The following is a 21,850-nucleotide window of genomic DNA, read 5'->3' on the forward strand; positions in this document are numbered from 1 at the left end:
ACTATTGTTTGTGATGGCTAAAATATCTCTATTTCCTTTGTTTGAAATAGCCATAAATACATAACAAAGCCATGTTTCAGCCACTGCCCTAGTTAAGTATATAGTTGAATTGGCTAAATTTGAGTCTATCTCTTAGCTATTTAATAGCTGTCTGATAATGGTAGTAGAAGAGGGATACTGCCTGATAGAACAACATGAACACATGAAAAAACATAGTTTTAACTTCAGAACATAGCTAAGAATGTCAAGCTAACTGGATAACAGACTCCTCATATTAGCGATTTGCAGTTCTGAGAGACCGACAGTCAAAAGCAGCCTCTTAGGATTTGGTGGCGATACTACATAGCACATGGCCTCTCTCTTACAGATTGTTGAATGGATGCCACATCATTTATCACAGAAGTAGTAAGTGTTGGTTGGGTCCTTGGAAGGGTGACAGAAGATGCTATAGATGCAGCTTTGCATCTTTTACAACTGTTTTAGAAGTCCTGCTATACAGTGAAGGAATTTAGTGTGCTCAAATTCCCCACTATCTTAGCTTGATAATACACATCAGGTTTTTTCCTCTTAAGTTTCTTCATATTGGCAGTCAGCAGAATTAAATATACAAGAATCATTCTGTCCTTTTCCATGTTGATGTTGGTGAGAGTATCCACTTGTTAAGTTCACTTCACTCCAATATAAAGTCCTATATAAATTCCTTTGGGGATGTTTGTGTAGCATATGATTCACAGTTTGCAATACAAATACCCTGATACATCACTTATTTACTATTAGTATTTGATTATTATACCATTTTGTGAAGTCTTAAAACCACATTTTAATTAGTGCTGCTTGGAGCAGTTCAGAATATATATATATATTTATTTTTTTTCTTGAAAGCAGAAGCTCTAATGGGTATAATTTATGCTCTCTTTGCATGCAGCATTTCAATGAGAAGGTTATTACATGGCACATCCCCGTTCAGGTGTTTGTAATAGAGGTATTCTTCGGCCTGCATACTGATGGCCCGGATTTCTGGTAGTCGCAGGAGAAGCTGCCCAAATTTTTCTGTTTGCTGTGGGTAATTACACATTGTGTAGTCCAGCAGAGCAGCATTCACTTGTTCCTGAACACCTTCCACAAGCTGGAAGTTTTCAAGATTTTTGACATCTGAATGATAAAAAACAAAAGAAAGGTAACGATTCAGTTGCATTTTAATTCCTGTTTATGGAGGCAGTGTTTCACTAAATTGATGTGGTTTTTTTCCTCCTGACAAAAGCATACTTTGTAAGCTGCTGAATATTCAGTGAACCCTTTTGCCAACTTTCCTGGGAAAATGATCACAAAAGAGCTTTAGCAGAGTGTCTTGTTGAAATTCTGCATATACTTCAAATCAATTAGACACCAATGGAGTCTGAGCAAGGTCAGCTCTTTTCATAGCTTACAAAAAGAAAGGTTGTGGATTCCTAAAGTAGAAGACCATAATATATTGCTAGCAAATGAGTCCCAAGAGAAAGCCCTATCTTTAACCTAGTATGTTACACAATTCATATAATTCTGTATTAATTTTTCTGACCCAAGGTGAAATCTGTGTCCAGGGTATGATGTAGTTAATTCTAATAAAAAGTGACAGGGTTCTTGTTTCTGTTTGACATTTTCTAAATGATTCTGAAAGCCTTTGACTTGTCTAGCCTATGTTAATGAACCATCTGGTACACTCCAGTGACTGCCAAAATAATCTTCCCTACTAGAAACTCTCTAAAATATATATTTCACTGACTAATGATCTTTATAAAATGAAATAATTGTCCTTTGGGTGGAATACCAGATAGGAATGATACCCTTTAACCTGAATATGGTTTCTGAAATCCAACACAGACTGTTTTTTTGGGTTTTTTTTTTTAGTATTGGACAACAGGGGCCTTTACATCAGTAAGGCAGGTACAGTTTGTTCACTCTGCCTCTGTTTGAGTATCTTCTGTTCCTATACAGCAAGTTCAAGCTCTGGAAATGCTGGTCACAGATAAATGCCAGTATATTAACTCCTCATTATTTGCTTTCCTATGTAAAAATTATCCTGATGGCATCATCCTTTGACATGTCTGGAGATTGCAAAAGCTATTCTGAAGCTTGCTTTCTTTTCTAGAGTGCTGCTGTAATGCAGAAAGAGTGAAGCCATGAAAGTGCTCTTGCTGTGAGAACTTGATTTGATTGGTGTTTGATCATTTATACCATCAGTAGTGTACTTCCACTTGCAGTTTCTTGTAATGCTAAAGCATAGTGATACTGGCATAGCTATGCTGATGATCCACTTTGACAAGAGACAAATCTGCACTTCTATGGATGTTCTTGGGGCACAGGAGATGGGGAATTTGGCAGAATTTGGTTCATTGTAAATGCCAGCCTTTGACTAGAGGAGAAAAGAGTGTTTTCCTTTGCAAAACAGGAACACACGATGGTCCCCCAGTTCATCAGAAGCCTGGGAGGGTGTGTAGCTTGAGTCTCACACCTTTTCCTACAGGGTTTTAAACAGAGCAAATATTGGCTCCTGCACATAACTCTGTGCTGGAAAATGAGAGAAATGGTTGGAGTAGGGAAAATTTTTTTTCAGGACTAGAGTGTAGGAAGGATCCCAATGGCAGCCCTGGGCAGCATGCACAGCCTCCAGCGATTGTTACCTGCTTTGAGCAGGAGCCACTCTGAAGCATGCTGACTACCGGGTGCATTTCATGTTTACCCTTGCAGGATCTGGGGTGAATGTTTCCTGCTGTGCTCACTGCTGCCTGCCTCTTTCCTTTCCCCATTTCACTGTGGAAATGAAACAGGTAGCTCTTGGTTTTGTGCTGCTTGTCTGGGAGCTGGGGACATGACCTCCATCTGAATTTTGCTAGCTGTCTTAAGGAGCTCATTAACAACACTTAAATTCTGATGGCTGTCCAGCAAGAATCATCTGAACTTGGTATTAGTGAGGAGAACTGGAAACTTCAAAGCTGCTATGCCTGGTCCCTTAGCTATTCAAACTCATTTATCCAAAGTCTCTTTGCTAGTGTCTCTGGAGATCAGTTGGATAATCATGTTTTCATGTATTATGCTGGACATTTTCTCACACAAAATGTAGCTATTTATTATTTTCCATACCTGCATAAAACTCCCAAGGTATTTTGTAGTGAGTGTAACCTGGTTTATAAATTTGGTGTTCTAAGCATATTTTTATAAAGTTAAGAAAGGCACATTATCAACTATCACAGTTATTTTAAATAGGTTGCCTTCAGATACAAAATGCAATCATGAATGAATTGTCAGAACATAAGAAATTCCCACAGAAAACAGGGACTACGCTGGAGATTAAACAGTGTTAAACAACAAGAGAAAATGTATAATGAATTCCAAATCAGTATTTTGAACTTTTCTCCTCTGTTAAAAATAACTTTAATAATCAGGAAATTTTAGAAACTGTTGTTTTATTTAACCCCCTTTAAATTCAATGGGCATCTTTGTGTTGCTGTCTCTGGTTTGAATTGTGCCGTGAGATTAAATTGTGCTGACTTCTTGGAAAACCAGTTTCATTCTCATTTTTGCTCTTTGTCTAAATGTTACTGCATGGAATACATGTTCACTGGCAACATCACAAATATCAAAAAGAAACAATATCTGAGAATTGCAGTTTTGGTATTTTTCTGCAAAAGTGGTGAATTCAGCACGCATTTTAGATATGCATTCCTTCTTCACTTATATTAATATCATACTCCATATGGAGTCATTATATCTATATTACTGCCATATACAAGATCCATGGCTTCTTGCAGTACGTATACCTGTGTGTTTCTATATGCTTGTCAGCTGCATGGCCTGGCTGAATTGCATGGATGTTGCAGAACTACGGGGGAAGAAAGTCTGTGTTGATTGTGGGGTTTTTTTTTCTCCTCACAGAGGACAGTTCTTTAAATAATTATATGTGGCAACATAAGCACTGAAGTCAGATGTAAAAACAAGTCCAATTAACAGCAAACAAAAAGTAGTTTTGGGGCTTCTATTCCACATTTAGAGCCTGAGGAAATACTTGTAATGTATTTGCACTACACAAAATCTTGATATCTGTGGTGAAATTCAGTGCTTGTAAACAAGGTATTATTAGATAACTAGTGAAAATACATAGAATTTTCGTGACTCTTTCTATATTGAATTAGATACTCATAGTCCGAATGATCATAGCTTAGGACATCACTACACAATTCATCTGTGTGTAGATCTCACCAGTACTGCAGTCATAATAGTGCGGATGTAGAGGCAACCTGATAGCTGGTTATGTATTTTGGAATGAGTCATCTTGAAGTAACCAAGATTTTTGGGTATGACTTTTGATAAGTGCTCTCATGTCATGTACATTAACGATAAATGCTGCAGCAAAACAAACAAGACAAATTGAACAGAGAGATGGAACTCAAAGGATATGTGAAGCTCCATTGTCATGTCTCAATCTATGTTTTGTATATTGTTAAAAAGAGGTTTGCCAAACACATCATTAGAGAGAATCAAAACCTCTAGCTCTTACATGGATGAATAACAACAAAAGAAAAAAGCAGATATTAAGTTATTTCCAGTAGCTCTAATTTCTGCAGGTAAAACAAGAAATGCTATACAGTTGTCACTTCTGGTACTTTGTATTTAGCTGATAGAGATATAAATGTTATTAAATAATAACTCTGGTTTGTAAGTTGATGGTTTTCCTGTTGTTTGGGATTGGTTTTGTTCTCTGTATTTATTATATAACTGGCTGAAGGTACATGCTTTAGTTTTCCAAATATTTCCTTTTTGATAAAGATCCCTTGAATGCTAAGGAATTAACTTGGAAAAACATCAAGCAATACTTGTATAAGTCTGCTGAAGGCTGTGGTGTACAATGAGCGTGAAAGCTGCTACCGATGTGTACAGCGCAAGTCTTTCACGCTTTCATAGAATTCTCCATTCCTGTCAGCTCTTTAGAATGGAAATGTCTCTTATCAATCTTTACATCGGTTAGTAACAATTTAAAGTACACATGTTTAAGCTTAATGCAAGAAATCATTTTCTGAGGTTTAGATGCTTGTAAATTAAATGAGGAGGAATGGGTTCCCCCCCTCCCACCCACACACCCTTAAGAACCTAGCAGCTAGAAAAAGTGTTTTGTGTTGCTACAGTAAGTATCAGTCTCTTAGCTCTTCTACTTTATTCACTCAGGGACTAATTACCAACTTTTTACATGAAACAGCCTTACTCTAGGCTCACGGTGGGGAGCACATCTTTTTCTATCCTTATTGGAAAGTAAACCCTTAGGTCTTCTGGAATATATTATGTGTTTTACAAGAAGTAGCAATTGCTTTTCTGTCAAACAAAGAATTTTTGCTCTCTATAGCTTACTTTTGATGATTAAGACAAAACCAGAATTACATTGTGTCAGGATCTGCTCTGCAGTCGCAGCAAAGATCTGCCAGTATTCCCAGAAATCCCCCCATTTTGATTATTTTCTGCATCTGTTATAAAACTGTGCATGAAGGTAAAACTGCAAACACCATTCAGCCTGAAGAGAACACTTCTGCATATTTCCCCCAAAAATGGGTCTGGTCTTTAGAGGGGGAAAATATTTAGGTTTCAGAGAGATTTTCTCCCTCTCATATTCCAAACATGAAATACTGAAAATTTGGTGGTGTACTAATCTGTAGAGAGCTTCCCTTGGTCTGGGGATTTTGAAAAGAAAAATGAAAGAGAATGAGAGATTTAAATTTGAAAACCAGTAATTCCTTAGGAGCAGCGTAAATATTTCCTGAAGAAAGCTGGTTCAATTTTACTGCTCGCATCCCTTATCAGATACTCTTTCTACATGAAGCAAAGAGGAGGCACGTAAACAGACAGCTGTGCTGCCTCTCCATTTTCCACCTCTGCAAGTCCTGTGTACTGCAAGGATGAAATAAGGTTGTGCTTATGCTCCTCTGTGGGGAGAAATTTCTCCCTTTCACAAGGCTGGAAACAGTCTTGTGACAGATACTCCATGAAATAGTACATGTTACCAGCCCAGGGTTGAGCTTTCTCACCCTGAATGGGCTGATGAACCCCATCATTTAAGGACTTCATCAAAACCCAATGGACCCAATGCTTAGCAGCTGTTTGAAATTACTGTTGAAATATGATGTCTTCCAAACCCTAGTGATGTTACCTTTGGCCTTCAGGCTCACCTTCCCAGAGGTTTCTCTATTCTTTCCACATGGCCTAACAGGCAGCATTTCCTCTGCTTAGAAACATGCTGTTTTATTAGGGAAAGATACAACTTGCCTCCTCAGACCAAAGCTGGGGTTCCTGTCAGGGGCTTTGTTGTGAGATCTTTCCCATTTGACTTTCAAGATGGAGTATGTTAATACTGAGGAAGGCTTTCCCCTGCATAGTTCAAAGAAGGAGAATTACCCAGGACTAGGCGACACTACCAAACCTTCCTCTATTCAAGCTTTTTCCTGTTTCACTCCAGCGCCACCTCCACTTTCTGCCAGCCCTGCAAATCCTGCGGGTCCCAGGACTTGAAACACAGGTAGATCTTTGACATGTGATAAAAAAAATTTTGACGGCAAGAGTAGTAATGGTTGATAAAGTGCCAATCTCTGAAAATTACCCACAATTCTCCTTCATTGAAACTAATAGCAACAATAGTGGTTCCATATAGCACATCTGTCACAAAGGCAGATATATGCCATGCTATAGCTAAGCTTTGACAGACAAAATGCTATAATGAAGGAAGATTTATGGTAAAGATAAGCTCCTTACCGCAAAATTCCCCTCAATTTTATTACTGCAGGGTAGTGCTGAATATTATTCACTTAGAAGTCATGAGAAACAATTCTCGATAGATGTGTTTGTTAATCAGTGGTAAGGCACTATATTTAGCACTTTCCATACCCTGAAAAACCTTTGTGTTATAACAACAGAAATCACTTAAGACTTCCAAGTCCAAACTGAATGCATAGAAAACTTTTCCTGTCGTTAGAAGGGTTATACTTTGGCAGTGGTTAAGCTGTGTGTAACACTGCAATGATCAATCTCTGACTGTTTTTTAGGGTCATCAAGTAATTTTCATTTTCAGTTGAACATAGCATCAGATAATGGTCACATTGTTTTAAAGATCTTGATTAAATTCTTCTATAGAAATGTATTTCATTCATACTGTCCTGGGTTCAGGCATAGCTGGGCTTAAACCATGACACATACCTAAGTATTAGGCAAAATTATATATATATTTTTAACTAAGAATAAGATACTTAGAAGAAGCTGTAAATGTTAGTCTGAATCCTATTTCATTCCCTCTGTGTTCAGTCCTGATGGACCTTTGGTTTGTTTCAGAACAACTCAGACTCAACTAAGACATATTTTGTTGTTGTTTTATAGTAGTAGGCTTCTTTCTATTGCTATTTAAAATATTGAAATGTATTTTTCTATTCCAAAAAGATTCTTACTGAGAAAATCAGGTCCTGATGTATATTAAGAGTCACTCCTACTGACTTTTGTGAAGAATTTTATAGCTGTTTCTGCTACTGTTAGCTCTGCAGTGGAAAGGGAGAAGTGGGGAAATATGCTGAATTCCTCTCCTTGTGCGACTCTTTTCTTGCAGTGCCAGTATAGACAAAAGGCAAAGCCTAATGTTTTTCTTGAATCTTTGTGACTGCTGTAATTACTGAGTCATCACTTAGGAAAATAAACCAGCCTGAATTTCAACACCTCAGCCTGAATTTACTGACTCAAAAGTTAAACAAACAAACAAAATCTCCACCCTGGCAAACCAAAATGAGTCAATATGTGATATGGTGGTAATTGAAACACAATAAAATAAGGTGCAGCCAGGCCTCTTTGGAGGAAGAGCTGCTCATGAGTCCTGGCCCAAAGTCCACAGCCAGCTACACCCCTAAATACAAAGTCCAGTGTTTCTCACTGAGACTCATGAGGGAATAGCATACGCAGGTATAGACACAGAGCCAGGGGTGTGGGGAGTTGGTTGAGATAGCTGGTTGATGAAACCATGGCCCGGCCCAGAAGATGCTGAGCAGAACCACAGGCACCACGTCCCTAGCAGTGGTTCCATGGCTGGCACTTCATCCTAGCCATGCCTAAACTCTAGTACCACCTAACTTTTATCTGTTTCTAAAGCTTCATCTATGCCTGGAGTTATGTCCCTGCTGATGTCTCACAGACTTGCTCCTGCTTTGGGTTAGCAATGCAACATGTTGCTTGTCTCTTGCTCATGTGGGACTGAGCGCAGCCTGTCTATTGCCTCATGGCTTATTCTGTAGGTATTTTAATTACAATCCATGCTTAAAAACTCAGTGATAGGATTAGGTTTCACATTAGAGCAGCGTGGCTGCTTTCTTTGAAGATATGACAGAGGAACTGGAATTTGAGCAGCACTTGCTCTGTTGTGTCTTCAAGGAAATTCCCCATACAACTGGAGTTTCCCACCATGCCAGTGTGTGGTTTTGGCTATTGCTAGCTACAAGCTGTTCTCAGTGAAAGTGGGCTCCAGTGTCCACATTGAAGCTCTTCTGATGCACTCTAAAAAATAACCTAAGATGATTTAAGTTCAGATTTATAGCTTGCCTTTGTAGTCCGGTGGTAAGAGAGTGGTAAGGTGGGCTGACGTGGGTTTCTGGTTCCTGCTTCCATGTTTATATATTTGACCTAGGGACCACTTAAGGTAAGAGACAGATTGATCCTAGAAAACTGTTTCAATCCAAGTCTCTCTTTTTTAAGAGAAAGTTGTGTAACCACTTTCCTTTGGAGCCATGGTCATATTTGTATGCCAGCACATGCTGATAAACGGGGGCACAGGTGATTTAGCGAAGGTCTCGCAGATAAACTGGGAAAGAACGTGAGTGAAACCTCATTTTTCCTAACTCTTCACCTAATCTCAGGTTCATATTACATGTCTGGGCTGGAAATGTTTGTCTTCTGAATATTCAGTTGGAATAAGCATAGATAAGAAAACTAATATGTTAATTACTATGCTATCAGCAGGCTTGAATGTATATATGTGCTTAGATGCAGGCAAATCTACAGCTGTAGCCCTAGTTCATATCACACTTACAGTTACCAGAAAAAAGTATCACAATTGAATAAAGCAGAATTTAGGCTTCTGATAACAGTTAAAAAAATTAATAGAATAAATGGTAAATTTATTGAACCTAATGTTTTCCCTAGTTAATTTCTGAAACATCATTTTAATCTTCAATAGCACATGAACAGTACAGGACTGTTGGTGTTTTAAGGGAATTGGCTGTCACTGTCTACAATTTGTAGGGTGTGAATAGTTTAAGATGTCATAATTATTTATGAAGTTCCTGGGAATGGTGATAGGGACATCATACAAAATCCTTGAAGTTATGAACTGAGGCAGAAGGGGTGTTATATGCAACTTGTAATAATAGTTTGGCATAATGTGGAGAGGAGCAAGAAACAATCTATTATCTAGCTGAAACAAAGCTGAATGATTTTTTTTTTAAAAGAAATCTTGAAAGATTTGCTTTTATCTGGAAAATATTTGCTCTGCTTTCACTTAGACATTTGCAACTTTTCTGAGTGATTGGATTTATTGCACTCAGGAGAAGCTTGCACATTATTTTTTGTTTCTCTTTCTATTCCTCTCCTACTACTCACCTACTGTTTAAAATGGGAATAATGGACAGATTAATCTCAGAGGTATTTTTACTGCTGCCCCTAGAACTACACCAAAGGCGAATATAGTCCTGAAAGAAGAAATATAAACATCTTCTGGAAAAATATTGAATATACATTTCTACTGTGGCTAAAACACAGAAGTGCAGCTGCCACTGAAACCCTTTTGAGCATCAGGCTGTATCCTTTTATAAAGCCCATCTGTCTCTGCAGAGTATAAAAAATGCATGATCATAAAAGGCAGTACTCCTCAGGGGAAAATCTCTCTGTACTAATCTTGTAGTCACTTTACAAAACAGTTTTTAATCCCAAATTTGCATTTGATTTTCAGTCAGGAACTTTTGTGGTTTTTGCAAAGTTTTCTTATTCCATTAGAATGAGATATGAGGTACAGTTTGTTCAGGTGGCAAGTCCAGACTATGAATAAACCAACTTTATCATATGAAAGAGAATTAAACAGGCAGATCCAAGTGGGGATATATTAAGCCAAATTTAAGCTCCAGTAGTTGAATTTAGCCTGTACTAGATGTCTGGTTTGCCTCAGGATATATTCAGCTTTCCAGCTAATCGACTGAGGAAAACTGCCGCAGGTATGATAAAATTTACAAGAGAGCTCAGCCGAATAGCTCTTGTTATAAATACTAGCTTAAAGGCATTCTTCTGGTCTTTGGGATCAGGACTGTATTTGCATTTAATTATTGTATTTCAAACTTTTTTGAACTTGGTTAAAAATATTAGACCAGCCAGTTACAGCATTATAGTGGTTTCCAGACAAGGGTAGAACTTCATACAACTTTTTTATTACTTGGTGAATTTTGTTTGGTTTTATCCTTTTGTTTAGATCCAAAGTGCCACAGGTACAAAACTTGTTACAATATATTCTCTTTAAAGGGAGGAAATAGTTAAGCAAAGATGGTTTAGTGATCTCCTGATCTAAGAGGAACAGTACTCCACAGTGACTTGATGTCAGTGTAATTGACAAATAATTAAGAGTTTTAAGTCTTTTGCATTGTTTTGAGACAAGTGTGAGACAATCAACCAATCCTCTTTCAGACATTTTGATTTCAAAAACCTGTTTTTCCTCTTTTTTGAGACTTTAGGCATGTGATTTTATTAATGTGTCAATATTTGCACTAAGAGGGTTTTTATTTTTCACTGATGTATCAGTGGAAGCTGATTCTAATTTAGAAATATCATGAAAAAGATAATCACCTTTGCCTGTTCAAGGTATGGGAAATAGAAATCAGTAAAAAACCCTGTTTCCTTATGTAATTTTGTTGGAATAATATAAAGCAAAATGCATTCATTTAATTGTTCAGTGCCGGACAGGACTCAGACAGGACTACAGTAGAAACAAATATGACTCCTATTAGCCACATGTCTGAATTTTACTGTTATTTAGAAGAGTTAGACTCTACTTTGGGTAGTTATAATTATTGGCTATATAAAAGTAACTCAGACCGCTCACAAGACCATTGATGGAACATTGAAGCCATTGTCTCTCAGCTCTTTCAATTCTGTACCAAATTAGCACTGACCAGAAATTTGCTGGGTTAGGTGAAAAGTGCCAGTGAGTTTGGTCCCATCGTATACATATGTGTATCTGTCATGGGTTCAGCAGTAGCTCATGCTCTGCCAGTGAGGAGGGAGAGATAGGGCGCCTGGTCTGGGCTAGTCGGGGAGGTATTCCATACCACAGCACGTCCTGCTTGGGGAGGGGACTGGAAGCTAGCCGGGAGGGAAGGAGTTAACACGCCGGGCTGAGCTCGGGAAGGGAAGGGGAAGCTGGGGCTGGGGCTTCCGGCTGTGGGGTTCCGGCTGCTGGCCTCGTGGCGGCGGGTGGTATCGTATTCTCTCTCTCTGTTTGTCTCCTCTAACTTTGATTTGTTATTGGTACCGGTAGTTTACTTCTGTTATACCTTGATTGCTGGACTGATTTTACCTCGATCCGTGGGAGTTGTATCCCTCCGGCTCTCCTTCCCATCCCTCCGGGAGTGGGAAGGAGAGGGGGGGGAAGGGGAACAGAGGGGGAACTGTGCAGATTTAGTTTAAACCGTTTTTATCTCAATCCGTGGGGGCTACATTCTTTAGATTCTTCTTCCTAACTCTCCGGGAGTAGGGAGACTTGATTTAAACCACGACACTTTTTGGCGCCCAACGTGGGGCAGAGGGTTTGAGATAAGAACAGATCTGAGCGGATTTATAGTCATTTGTCACAATGCTGTTTTATTGGCTCTCACAGTTTTTTCTCTTGCTCTCACGGTTTCAGGATTTTACCAATTACTTTTCATATATACTAGCTGTGTTAGTGTTTATCAATCATGGGATTTGGGCTAAGGTTCTGGTCTCATTGTATTTTATGGTAATGACTTGTAATACAATAGAAACATTAATCATGAGACTGATTTGGTTTATGCTCCCGGTATGGTCACCAACTTTATATTTTGGGAGGTATATAATAGAAATGCTTGGGAATTTCACATCTTTTTTCTCCTTCTCGGGTGGTCAACCTGTGAAGGAGACATTCTGCTATCCTCCCAGTGTTCTCTCCAGATGGTCTGCAACATCATTTGAGGGTTTTGAAGTTTTTGAATGGCCTTTCAATACTGTTGAGACTTGTATGCTGATTGCGATGGGGATCGCCATATTAGCACGCATACAGAGTGTGTTTTGCCCACAGTTATTTCATCTGATTTCAAGAGTTAAGCGGAGTCAGGTCTGGTCCTGTGTTGGGGTTAAACGACGAAATAGGAGGACCAGGAAATCTTCCCAGAGGCTGGATAGTCATGAGTGGCAGGGTGTATGGGATAGTATGGGCAAGCATCTAGGTCAGTGGGCCCCTCCAGTACTTTGGAATTTTACTCCTGAACAAGTGAAGAATCCGGAAGAATTAGTAAAACAGCTAAATGAGGTGTGTTGTCGTCCTGGCCATACCAGAGATGGACAAATTACAGCAACGTGCTGGGGCTTGGCCTATGCTTATAGGGCCTTGATCGACATTGTCCAACATCTTCAAAAGGAAAAAAATGCCCCTGGATCTGATAGCAACACAGAAGTCAGCGCAGCTGTTCCAATTCCAAGTACAGCAGCTACACCATCCCCAGTAGTAAGTACAGTTGCTACCCAAACTGCTACCCCAGCAACAAGTACAGCAGCTACTCAAACCTCGACTGCGATAGACAGTGCAGCTGAACTACAGGACCAATTCGTACCAATATCGGTTGCTCCTGTACACAAGAGAAAAACCAAAAGAGAGGCAAGAAGGACGAGGCAGGATGAAGAAACTACGCATCCACTACCTGGTCTAGTATCTGATCAGGGGTCATCATCACACGACGAAGAAGAAGAGGTGACTTCTCGATCTCGGACCTCAACTGAGCTGCGGAATATGCGAAAAGATTTCACCCGTCAGCCAGGGGAGCACATCATCACCTGGTTGCTCCGATGTTGGGATAGTGGGGCCGATGGTCATGAACTAGCAGGTACAGAAGCCAAGCAGCTGGGGTCACTTGCTAAAGAAGGGGGAATTGACAAAGCAATTGCAAGAGAGAAAAAGTCCCTCAGTCTTTGGAGGCGGCTTTTGGCAGCTGTGAAAGAAAGGTTTCCATACAAGGATGATGTTATGAGTCGTTCGGCCAAGTGGAATACTATAGACAAAGGCATCCAGTCCCTGAGGGAATCAGCTATCGTAGAGATGATTTATCACATCAAGCCGAATAATGGGGATGTACCCATAGACCCAGATGAAGTCGAATGCACACGACCCATGTGGCGAAAGCTTACACGAAACGCACCGTCGTCATATGCCCATTCATTGGCAACGGTAACTTGGAATGACATAGTACCACCAACAGTGGATGAAATGGTTCATAAACTCCGAGAATTTGAAGACAATCTTACCCCTTCCATCATCTCAGCTGTGGAAAAAATGTCTCAGGATCTCAGACAGGATCTCAGACAGTTGAGGGATAATCTGTCTGATTTATCTAGCTCTTCACGTGTGCCAATACGTGTTTCAGCTATTAACAAAAGGCGTCCTATTGCTCGAGAGAGAAGATATATAAGATACACACCACGGGCCACCCTATGGTTTTACTTGCGGGATCACGGAGAAGACATGACAAAGTGGGATGGAAAACCTACTTCAGTCTTGGAGGAACGTGTGGGTGAATTGAAAAGAGGAGCAAGGGCCAAGATTGATCGCCCCATGAGAGCTGCAGCTTCAGTCTCTGGTGAACAGGTTCCCAGATGGAGCGGAAGAGCTGATTTTACTCCAGCTCCTGTGATAAAGAAGAATGATCCATTTCAATACGATTTAGGTGTCCAAGATTCTGACGACGATGGCTATTAGAGGGGCCCTGCCTCCAGCCAGGTGGAGGTAGGGGACAATCGTATTTACTGGACTGTGTGGATCAAATGGCCTGGCACATCAGTCCCACAGAAATATAAGGCTCTAGTTGATACCGGTGCACAGTGTACCCTGATGCCATCAAATTGTCAAGGGGTGGAAACCATCTATATTTCTGGAGTGACAGGAGGGTCCCAAGAGTTGACTGTACTAGAGGCTGAAATTAGCCTGACTGGGAAGAAATGGCAAAAGCACCCCATTGTGACTGGTCCAGAGGCTCCATGCATCCTTGGCATAGACTACCTCAGGAGGGGGTACTTCAAAGACCCAAAAGGGTACCGGTGGGCTTTTGGTATTGCTGCTTTGGAGACTGAGGAAGTTGAGCAGTTGTCCACCTTACCTGGTCTCTCAGAGGATCCTTCTGTTGTGGGGTTGCTGAAAGTCGAAGAACAACAAGTGCCAATTGCGACCGCAACAGTGCACCGGCGGCAATATCGCACCAATCGAGACTCCCTGATTCCCATCCATAATCTGATCCGTAGACTGGAAAGGCAGGGAGTGATCAGCAGGACCCGCTCACCTTTTAATAGCCCCATATGGCCAGTGCGAAAGTCTAATGGAGAGTGGAGACTAACAGTAGACTATCGTGGCCTGAATGAAGTCACACCACCATTGAGTGCTGCCGTGCCGGATATGTTAGAGCTGCAGTATGAATTAGAGTCAAAGGCAGCCAAGTGGTATGCCACGATTGATATTGCCAATGCATTTTTCTCAATTCCTTTGTCAGCAGAGTGCAGGCCACAGTTTGCTTTTACTTGGAGGGGTGTCCAGTTCACTTGGAACCGACTGCCCCAGGGGTGGAAACACAGCCCCACCATCTGCCACGGACTGATCCAGACTGCACTGGAACAGGGGCAAGCTCCAGAACACTTGCAATACATCGATGACATTATCGTGTGGGGTAATACAGCAGAAGAAGTTTTTGAGAAAGGGAGGGAAATAATCCAAATCCTGCTGAAAGCCGGTTTTGCCATAAAACGGAATAAAGTCAAGGGACCTGCACGGGAAATTCAATTTTTGGGAATAAAATGGCAAGATGGACGTAGACATATCCCTACAGAAGTGATCAATAAGATAACAGCAATGTCTCCACCAACTGATAAGAAAGAAACACAAGCTTTCTTGGGTGCTGTGGGGTTCTGGAGAATGCACATTCCAAATTACAGTTCAATCGTAAGCCCTCTCTATCATGTGACCAGGAAAAAGAATGATTTCAAATGGGGTCCTGAGCAACAACAAGCCTTCGAGCAAATTAAACGTGAGATAGTTCAGGCCGTGGCCCTTGGACCAGTCCGGACCGGTCCAGATGTGAAAAATGTACTGTACACTGCAGCTGGGGAGAATGGTCCTACCTGGAGTCTTTGGCAGAAAACTCCAGGGGAGACTCGAGGTCGACCTCTTGGTTTTTGGAGTCGGGGATACAAAGGCTCGGAGGCCAATTATACCCCAACGGAGAAAGAGATATTGGCAGCTTATGAAGGGGTTCGAGCTGCTTCGGAGGTGATTGGCACTGATGCACAGCTCCTTTTGGCACCCCGCTTGCCAGTGTTGGGCTGGATGTTCAAAGGCAGGGTCTCCTCTACACATCATGCAACTGATGCTACTTGGAGTAAATGGGCTGCACTAATTACACAACGAGCTCGGATAGGAAATCCCAGTCGTCCAGGCATTCTGGAAGTCATCATGGACTGGCCAGAGGGCAAAGATTTTGGAATGTCACCAGAGAAGGAGGTGATGCGTGCCAAAGAGGCACCACCATATAATAAATTGTCAGAAAGTGAAAAGCAGTATGCCTTGTTCACTGATGGGTCCTGCCGTATTGTGGGAAAGCATCGGAGATGGAAGGCAGCTGTATGGAGTCCTCAGCGACAAGTTGCTGAAACTGCTGAAGGAGAGGGTGAATCGAGTCAGTTTGCTGAGGTGAAAGCCATCCAGCTGGCCCTGGACATTGCTGAGCGAGAAAGGTGGCCAGTACTCTATCTTTATACTGACTCATGGATGGTGGCAAATGCCCTGTGGGGATGGTTGCAGCAATGGAAGCAGAGCAACTGGCAACGCAGAGGTAAACCCATTTGGGCTGCTGCATTATGGCAAGATATCGCTGCCCGGGTGCAGAAGCTGGTGGTGAGGGTACGCCATGTAGATGCCCACATACCTAAGAGTCGGGCCACTGAGGAACACCACAATAACCAGCAAGTGGATAAAGCTGCTAAGATTGAAGTAGCTCAGATGGACTTAGATTGGCAACATAAAGGCGAATTATTTTTGGCCCGGTGGGCCCACGACGCTTCAGGCCATCAGGGCAGAGACGCAACGTATAAATGGGCTCGTGATCGAGGGGTGGACTTAACAATGGACATTATCGCCCAGGTTATTCATGAGTGTGAGACATGTGCTGCAATTAAACAAGCTAAACGGTTGAAACCTCTTTGGTATGGAGGACGATGGCTGAAGTATAAATATGGGGAGGCCTGGCAAATTGACTATATCACACTCCCACCAACTCGCCGAGGCAAGCGCTATGTGCTTACCATGGTGGAAACAACCACAGGATGGCTGGAAACATATGCTGTGCCCCACGCCACTGCCCGGAACACTATCTTGGGCCTTGAGAACCAGATTTTGTGGCGACATGGCACCCCAGAGAGAATTGAGTCAGACAATGGGACTCATTTTCGGAACAACCTTATAGGCACTTGGGCCAAAGAACATGGCATTGAGTGGATATATCACATCCCCTACCATGCACCAGCCTCTGGGAAAATTGAACGGTACAATGGGCTGTTAAAAACTACACTGAGAGCAATGGGTGGAGGAACTTTCAAGCATTGGGATACCCATTTACCAAAGGCCACCTGGTTGGTCAACACCAGAGGATCTGCTAACAGGGCTGGCCCAGCCCAGTCAGAACTTTTACATATTGTAGAGGGGGACAAGGTGCCTGTAGTGCACATGAGAAATTTGCTAGGGAAGACAGTCTGGGTTACTCCTGTTTCAGGCCAAGGCAAACCCACTCGTGGGATTGCTTTTGCTCAAGGACCCGGATATACTTGGTGGGTAATGCAGGAAGATGGGGAAGTCCGATGTATACCTCAAGGGGATTTGATTTTAGGGGAAAACAGCCAATGAACTTAATTATACGTTGTTGCTTGCTGTGTAATTTTTTTTTTTATATATAGTCCATCAACTAGATGTCTTCAGGTCACCAGCAACTGGCCCTGACTTCCCTCTAACCATCGTCCCAACAGAGAATGAACTTTGATAGAACCAGATGACTTCTGCAGTAAAGGGATGATCAATATCAGCAGGCAACTATCCAGCACTGCACACAGACTTCCCTGCTATAAAGGACTATTACAAACTTAATGTCATGGACCAAATGGACTCAATTGCATTGTAGGGATTGGTCCATATATTAAGAAATGATTTCTTTTTGTTTGTCTGGGTGTGCGCAGATGTATATATATGTGTGTGTATATCTATGTGATGATGTATTGAAAAATGTGGGATCTAAGCATGACGTGAATGGTATGGAATAAGGGGTGGATAATGTCATGGGTTCAGCAGTAGCTCATGCTCTGCCAGTGAGGAGGGAGAGATAGGGCGCCTGGTCTGGGCTAGTCGGGGAGGTATTCCATACCACAGCACGTCCTGCTTGGGGAGGGGACTGGAAGCTAGCCGGGAGGGAAGGAGTTAACACGCCGGGCTGAGCTCGGGAAGGGAAGGGGAAGCTGGGGCTGGGGCTTCCGGCTGTGGGGTTCCGGCTGCTGGCCTCGTGGCGGCGGGTGGTATCGTATTCTCTCTCTCTGTTTGTCTCCTCTAACTTTGATTTGTTATTGGTACCGGTAGTTTACTTCTGTTATACCTTGATTGCTGGACTGATTTTACCTCGATCCGTGGGAGTTGTATCCCTCCGGCTCTCCTTCCCATCCCTCCGGGAGTGGGAAGGAGAGGGGGGGGAAGGGGAACAGAGGGGGAACTGTGCAGATTTAGTTTAAACCGTTTTTATCTCAATCCGTGGGGGCTACATTCTTTAGATTCTTCTTCCTAACTCTCCGGGAGTAGGGAGACTTGATTTAAACCACGACAGTATCAGTCATCAGATCACTACCACACCTCACTGCAGCAGGCCATGAATTAGCTTAAATGCAATGCACCATACACTGGAGCTCCTTACTGAGTGACAACAGAACTGGTGGTCCATACACTGGAGCTCCTCACTGAGTGACAGCAGAACTGGTGGCACTCAGACAAGTCTCCTGCCTTGTCCCCCTGTCCCTCTGGCTGCTGCTGGGCCTCTTGCAGGTGGTGATAAAAAGAAACACTTTGTTCTCCTGTACTTTCAGTCATGTTTTCAGGGACAGTAAACACAACAAAGTAATTTTCTGCTGCAGTATTTTAACATATTGTTTCTGACATTGCCTATTGATTTAAGTGGAAGTTGGAAATTTCAGTTTTTGTTGTGACATATGTCTGCACTTAGTTGTAGAAGTGGTTTGGCAAACAAGAGTGACAGAAGCCCAAATGGGGACATCTGCAGCTAGCACTTTGCAAGTGTCAGTGCTGGCATGCAGGAAATGCTGGAGGGGCACCCAGATGTGTGTCAGCCTTTGGACTCTTTTCTGAAATACATTGATGCGTATACCAGTGATCTTTGTCCTCATTGCTTATACTTTTAAACATACAAATATGAAAGCTAAAGAAAAGCCCACTTGAAAGTCCTTTTGTCAACATGGTTACTCATCAGTTAAAAGGATAGGGTAGAGAAGCATGAAATAAAGAAAATGTTCTAACACCTGCATTTAAAAAATGAGGCTCTTGGAAGGGAATTTTATTTCTTAGTGTCCTGCGTTCAGCTTAAACCACAACACCCAGCTGCCTCTGGTTTCTTGACAAGAAGCCGTCATCAGAAAGGGCTGGATGCTCTCAGATAAAGTAGTGTCTCAGCACATTGGTAGCATTTCACTTGCTCACTAAGGAAGAGCAGAAATAAATCAGGTAAACTCCAGATTTGTGCTCACTGCTCAGCTCAGACTGAAATGTTTGGTCGGGTACGGATGTTTCCGTAGACACCGTGGTAGTAGATTTAACATGAGGTGCATGAATTAAGGGTCTTCAAGTCCCCATTAGCCTGGCTGGAGCTGTCCCTAATGTGATGACAAAAAACTCATGTTCCCTGCACAGGGACAGAGGTAGTTTGATCCCCTGATGCCACATGCCAGATGATGGAAATGAGCACACCTCTGGCACTGCACAGTGTCTCCTGTAATGGTCCACAAAGGGGCTCAGGAACACAAGGGAGCCTCATGAAAACTGAGGTTTCCACTTTTCCTGCCCTACCAGGCTTGTTGTACCAATGACACATATAATCTCAGGGTCCCAGCAATGCTCTGAGGAGTTCCTCAATGCTTTCTTTATTGAATTAGACTGTGAATTTTACCTTTATTGATGAAAGTATGGAAGGATTTTTAATTCTGGATCTGCCTCCACCTAAATCAACACTCATTGGATTAAGGCTGGCTCTAGCTAGATCTCACTGTACTCTTCAAAGCAGGGGTGTTTCTTCATCTGTACATATTCTTTTTTTACAGACAGGACTGTGAATTACCATTTGGAATGGAATTTCTGTTCTATTTTTCATTTTATGTTAAAAGTTTTATGTGTTGGTACTCTGAAAATTGTAAAATCAATTTGGATTTCTTACCTTAAAGGTTAATTTTGCTGCAAGTTATGCCCAGGCCAAGAGATAGTGCTTTCTTGTAGCCTTGCTGCCACAGCAGACAGTGGGATTTGCATTAGCAGGACATAATTCATGTGAGTACACATGGGCATCCTTGTGTTTCAGTTTCATGGAAATTCACAGGCTTTCAAATCTAAGGTATTCAGCAATAAACAGTTCATGTATAGCTCTAAATGAGCTGTTGTTTTTGCCCTTCTTCATGTACATTCATTAATTGGAAGTTAATGTGTTCCTGGAAGCAAATATGTATATTTATACAAAAAAATATACTATTTTTTCCAAACTGTGTTGAAAAACAACTCGGTGCTTCTCCCAGTGCACTGTCCTAAGAGCACCTCTGTGTTGGCAGCGCAACTGTAATACCTCTTTAACCTCTATTTTATTAACACAGAGATTACTGGTCTGTTCACTTTAATCAGTTTACTTTGACTAATAAATATAGACTAGTTTAACAGAGATTATCACCATTCTTACCACTTCTGTCCAACCAAGCCTAATGACCTTATAGTTAAGCCCAGCCCAGCAATACTTTATTTATTTTGATATTAATTTCCTGTGTCAGCTTCAGGTTTAAAAAATACAAATCAAGTCTGACACCTGGAAAAAAATCACATACTGGAAAAACCTGACATAGAATCCAGTGATGTCAATAATCCTACATATTTGTTGTTTCCAATTCATACATTCTTCATTTAGACCAAAATAACAGACATTTATAGCGTACCTTAGTGCTGGTGACTATTTAACAGCTAGGTGCTCTCACAGCATGGTAGTCTTTATGTGCACGGTAATGAAAGTTTGCTATTGATTTTTCTGTGGCTGCTTGTAACCATTATAGTTGATACATCAATAGAAAAGGAAAGCACAATGTTTCACAGGAGGCAGAAAATCAGAGAATACATGATGCTGTTACAGTAAATCATGGCATAATCTCAAGAATTGATAGATGGTTGTTGCTAACTTGAAACCCATGGCTTTCTCTGAAAAGCCTAGCCTATAATCGCCCAATATGTTCTAACAGACTGACTGCCTGTAATAGTGGTAAAGGACACAACACAATGTTTCATCTTCAAAATAATGGTTTCCACAAGCCAGCTTGTTTTGTTGTGGTGGAATTCGTTTTGTGTGTTACTGCAGAGGGAGGGAGAAAGAGTGGCTTGAACGCTGTTTAGACTTGTGCTGAAAGTTGTAGGAAAAAGAATATATTTTTTTTTTTTCCAAAAAAGAGCACAGGAGGATTTGTTAAAAAAAAATAGAGGAAGAGAAGTTGTCATTAATTTTTAACTTGCAAAAATCTGCAGTTAGTTGAAAAGGAAATGCAAAAGAGCTGATTATTCTTGAGATCAAAATATTGTAGCTGTTTTGTCAAGAAAGGCAAATGCAGAGAAAATACATTTACCATGGCTGTTTCCAGTTCCACGGCATCCTGAAAGGGAGCCAAAGGCACGTAAGTAATTGAAAGCTCTTTTAAGTGTCTATTTCTCTCTGCTGCATTTTTGAGGAGCACAATAATCTCTGAATTTTACGGTATGTCTAGTGAATTTTTAGCAGGAATGTTCTAATTGCTTTGTTCCCTCCTTACTCCCTGACTCACCTCTGGTAGTTTTATCTGTGGCTTGAATTAGTTGTAATGGTCTTTTTTCTCTGTCTCAAAAAGGAAAGGGAGGAAGAAATGCAGGTAGGAGCTGGCTAGCTGGAGAACAGTGTGCAGTTTAAGTGACACTGCTCCCACAGTAACCTCTTAGCAATGTTCCTCTCTGAAAGAATATTTTCACTGTGCGTATTGTTTTCCAGTACTTCTTCAGGCAATGTGAGTCTGATACCTGTCCTTTACAACCCTGCTGGTGACTCCATTCTCTAAAGAAGAGAACAGTATACATCATTTGTTCTGCTAGGCTATGGGGTTTACCCTGGTGAAAGACTGGATAGCATCGTCTATCTTGTCTTGAGCAGTTCACTGATCTCTATTTCAATTTTTGTTGTTGGGAGAGAGGAAAGATGCCATTATAGTGTCATTCCCCATTCTGAGGTTGAGA

The 21,850-nt window shown here is 41.4% G+C and overlaps 1 protein-coding gene across 1 annotated transcript in view; it reads right to left on the reverse strand.

The window, feature by feature from the left end:
• Positions 1-904: 904 nt before the first annotated feature.
• The window catches only part of NR5A2 (nuclear receptor subfamily 5 group A member 2), a 92,685-nt gene continuing 71,739 nt past the window's right edge, over positions 905-21,850 (reverse strand). Inside the window, exon 7 of the mRNA XM_031048052.1 lies at positions 905-1,152. Coding sequence (XP_030903912.1) covers positions 905-1,152 — 248 coding nt within the window. The remainder of the gene's footprint in view (positions 1,153-21,850) is intronic.

This window comes from Melopsittacus undulatus, chromosome 6 (assembly GCF_012275295.1).
Source record: "Melopsittacus undulatus isolate bMelUnd1 chromosome 6, bMelUnd1.mat.Z, whole genome shotgun sequence".
Classification (NCBI taxonomy): Eukaryota; Metazoa; Chordata; class Aves; order Psittaciformes; family Psittaculidae; genus Melopsittacus; species Melopsittacus undulatus.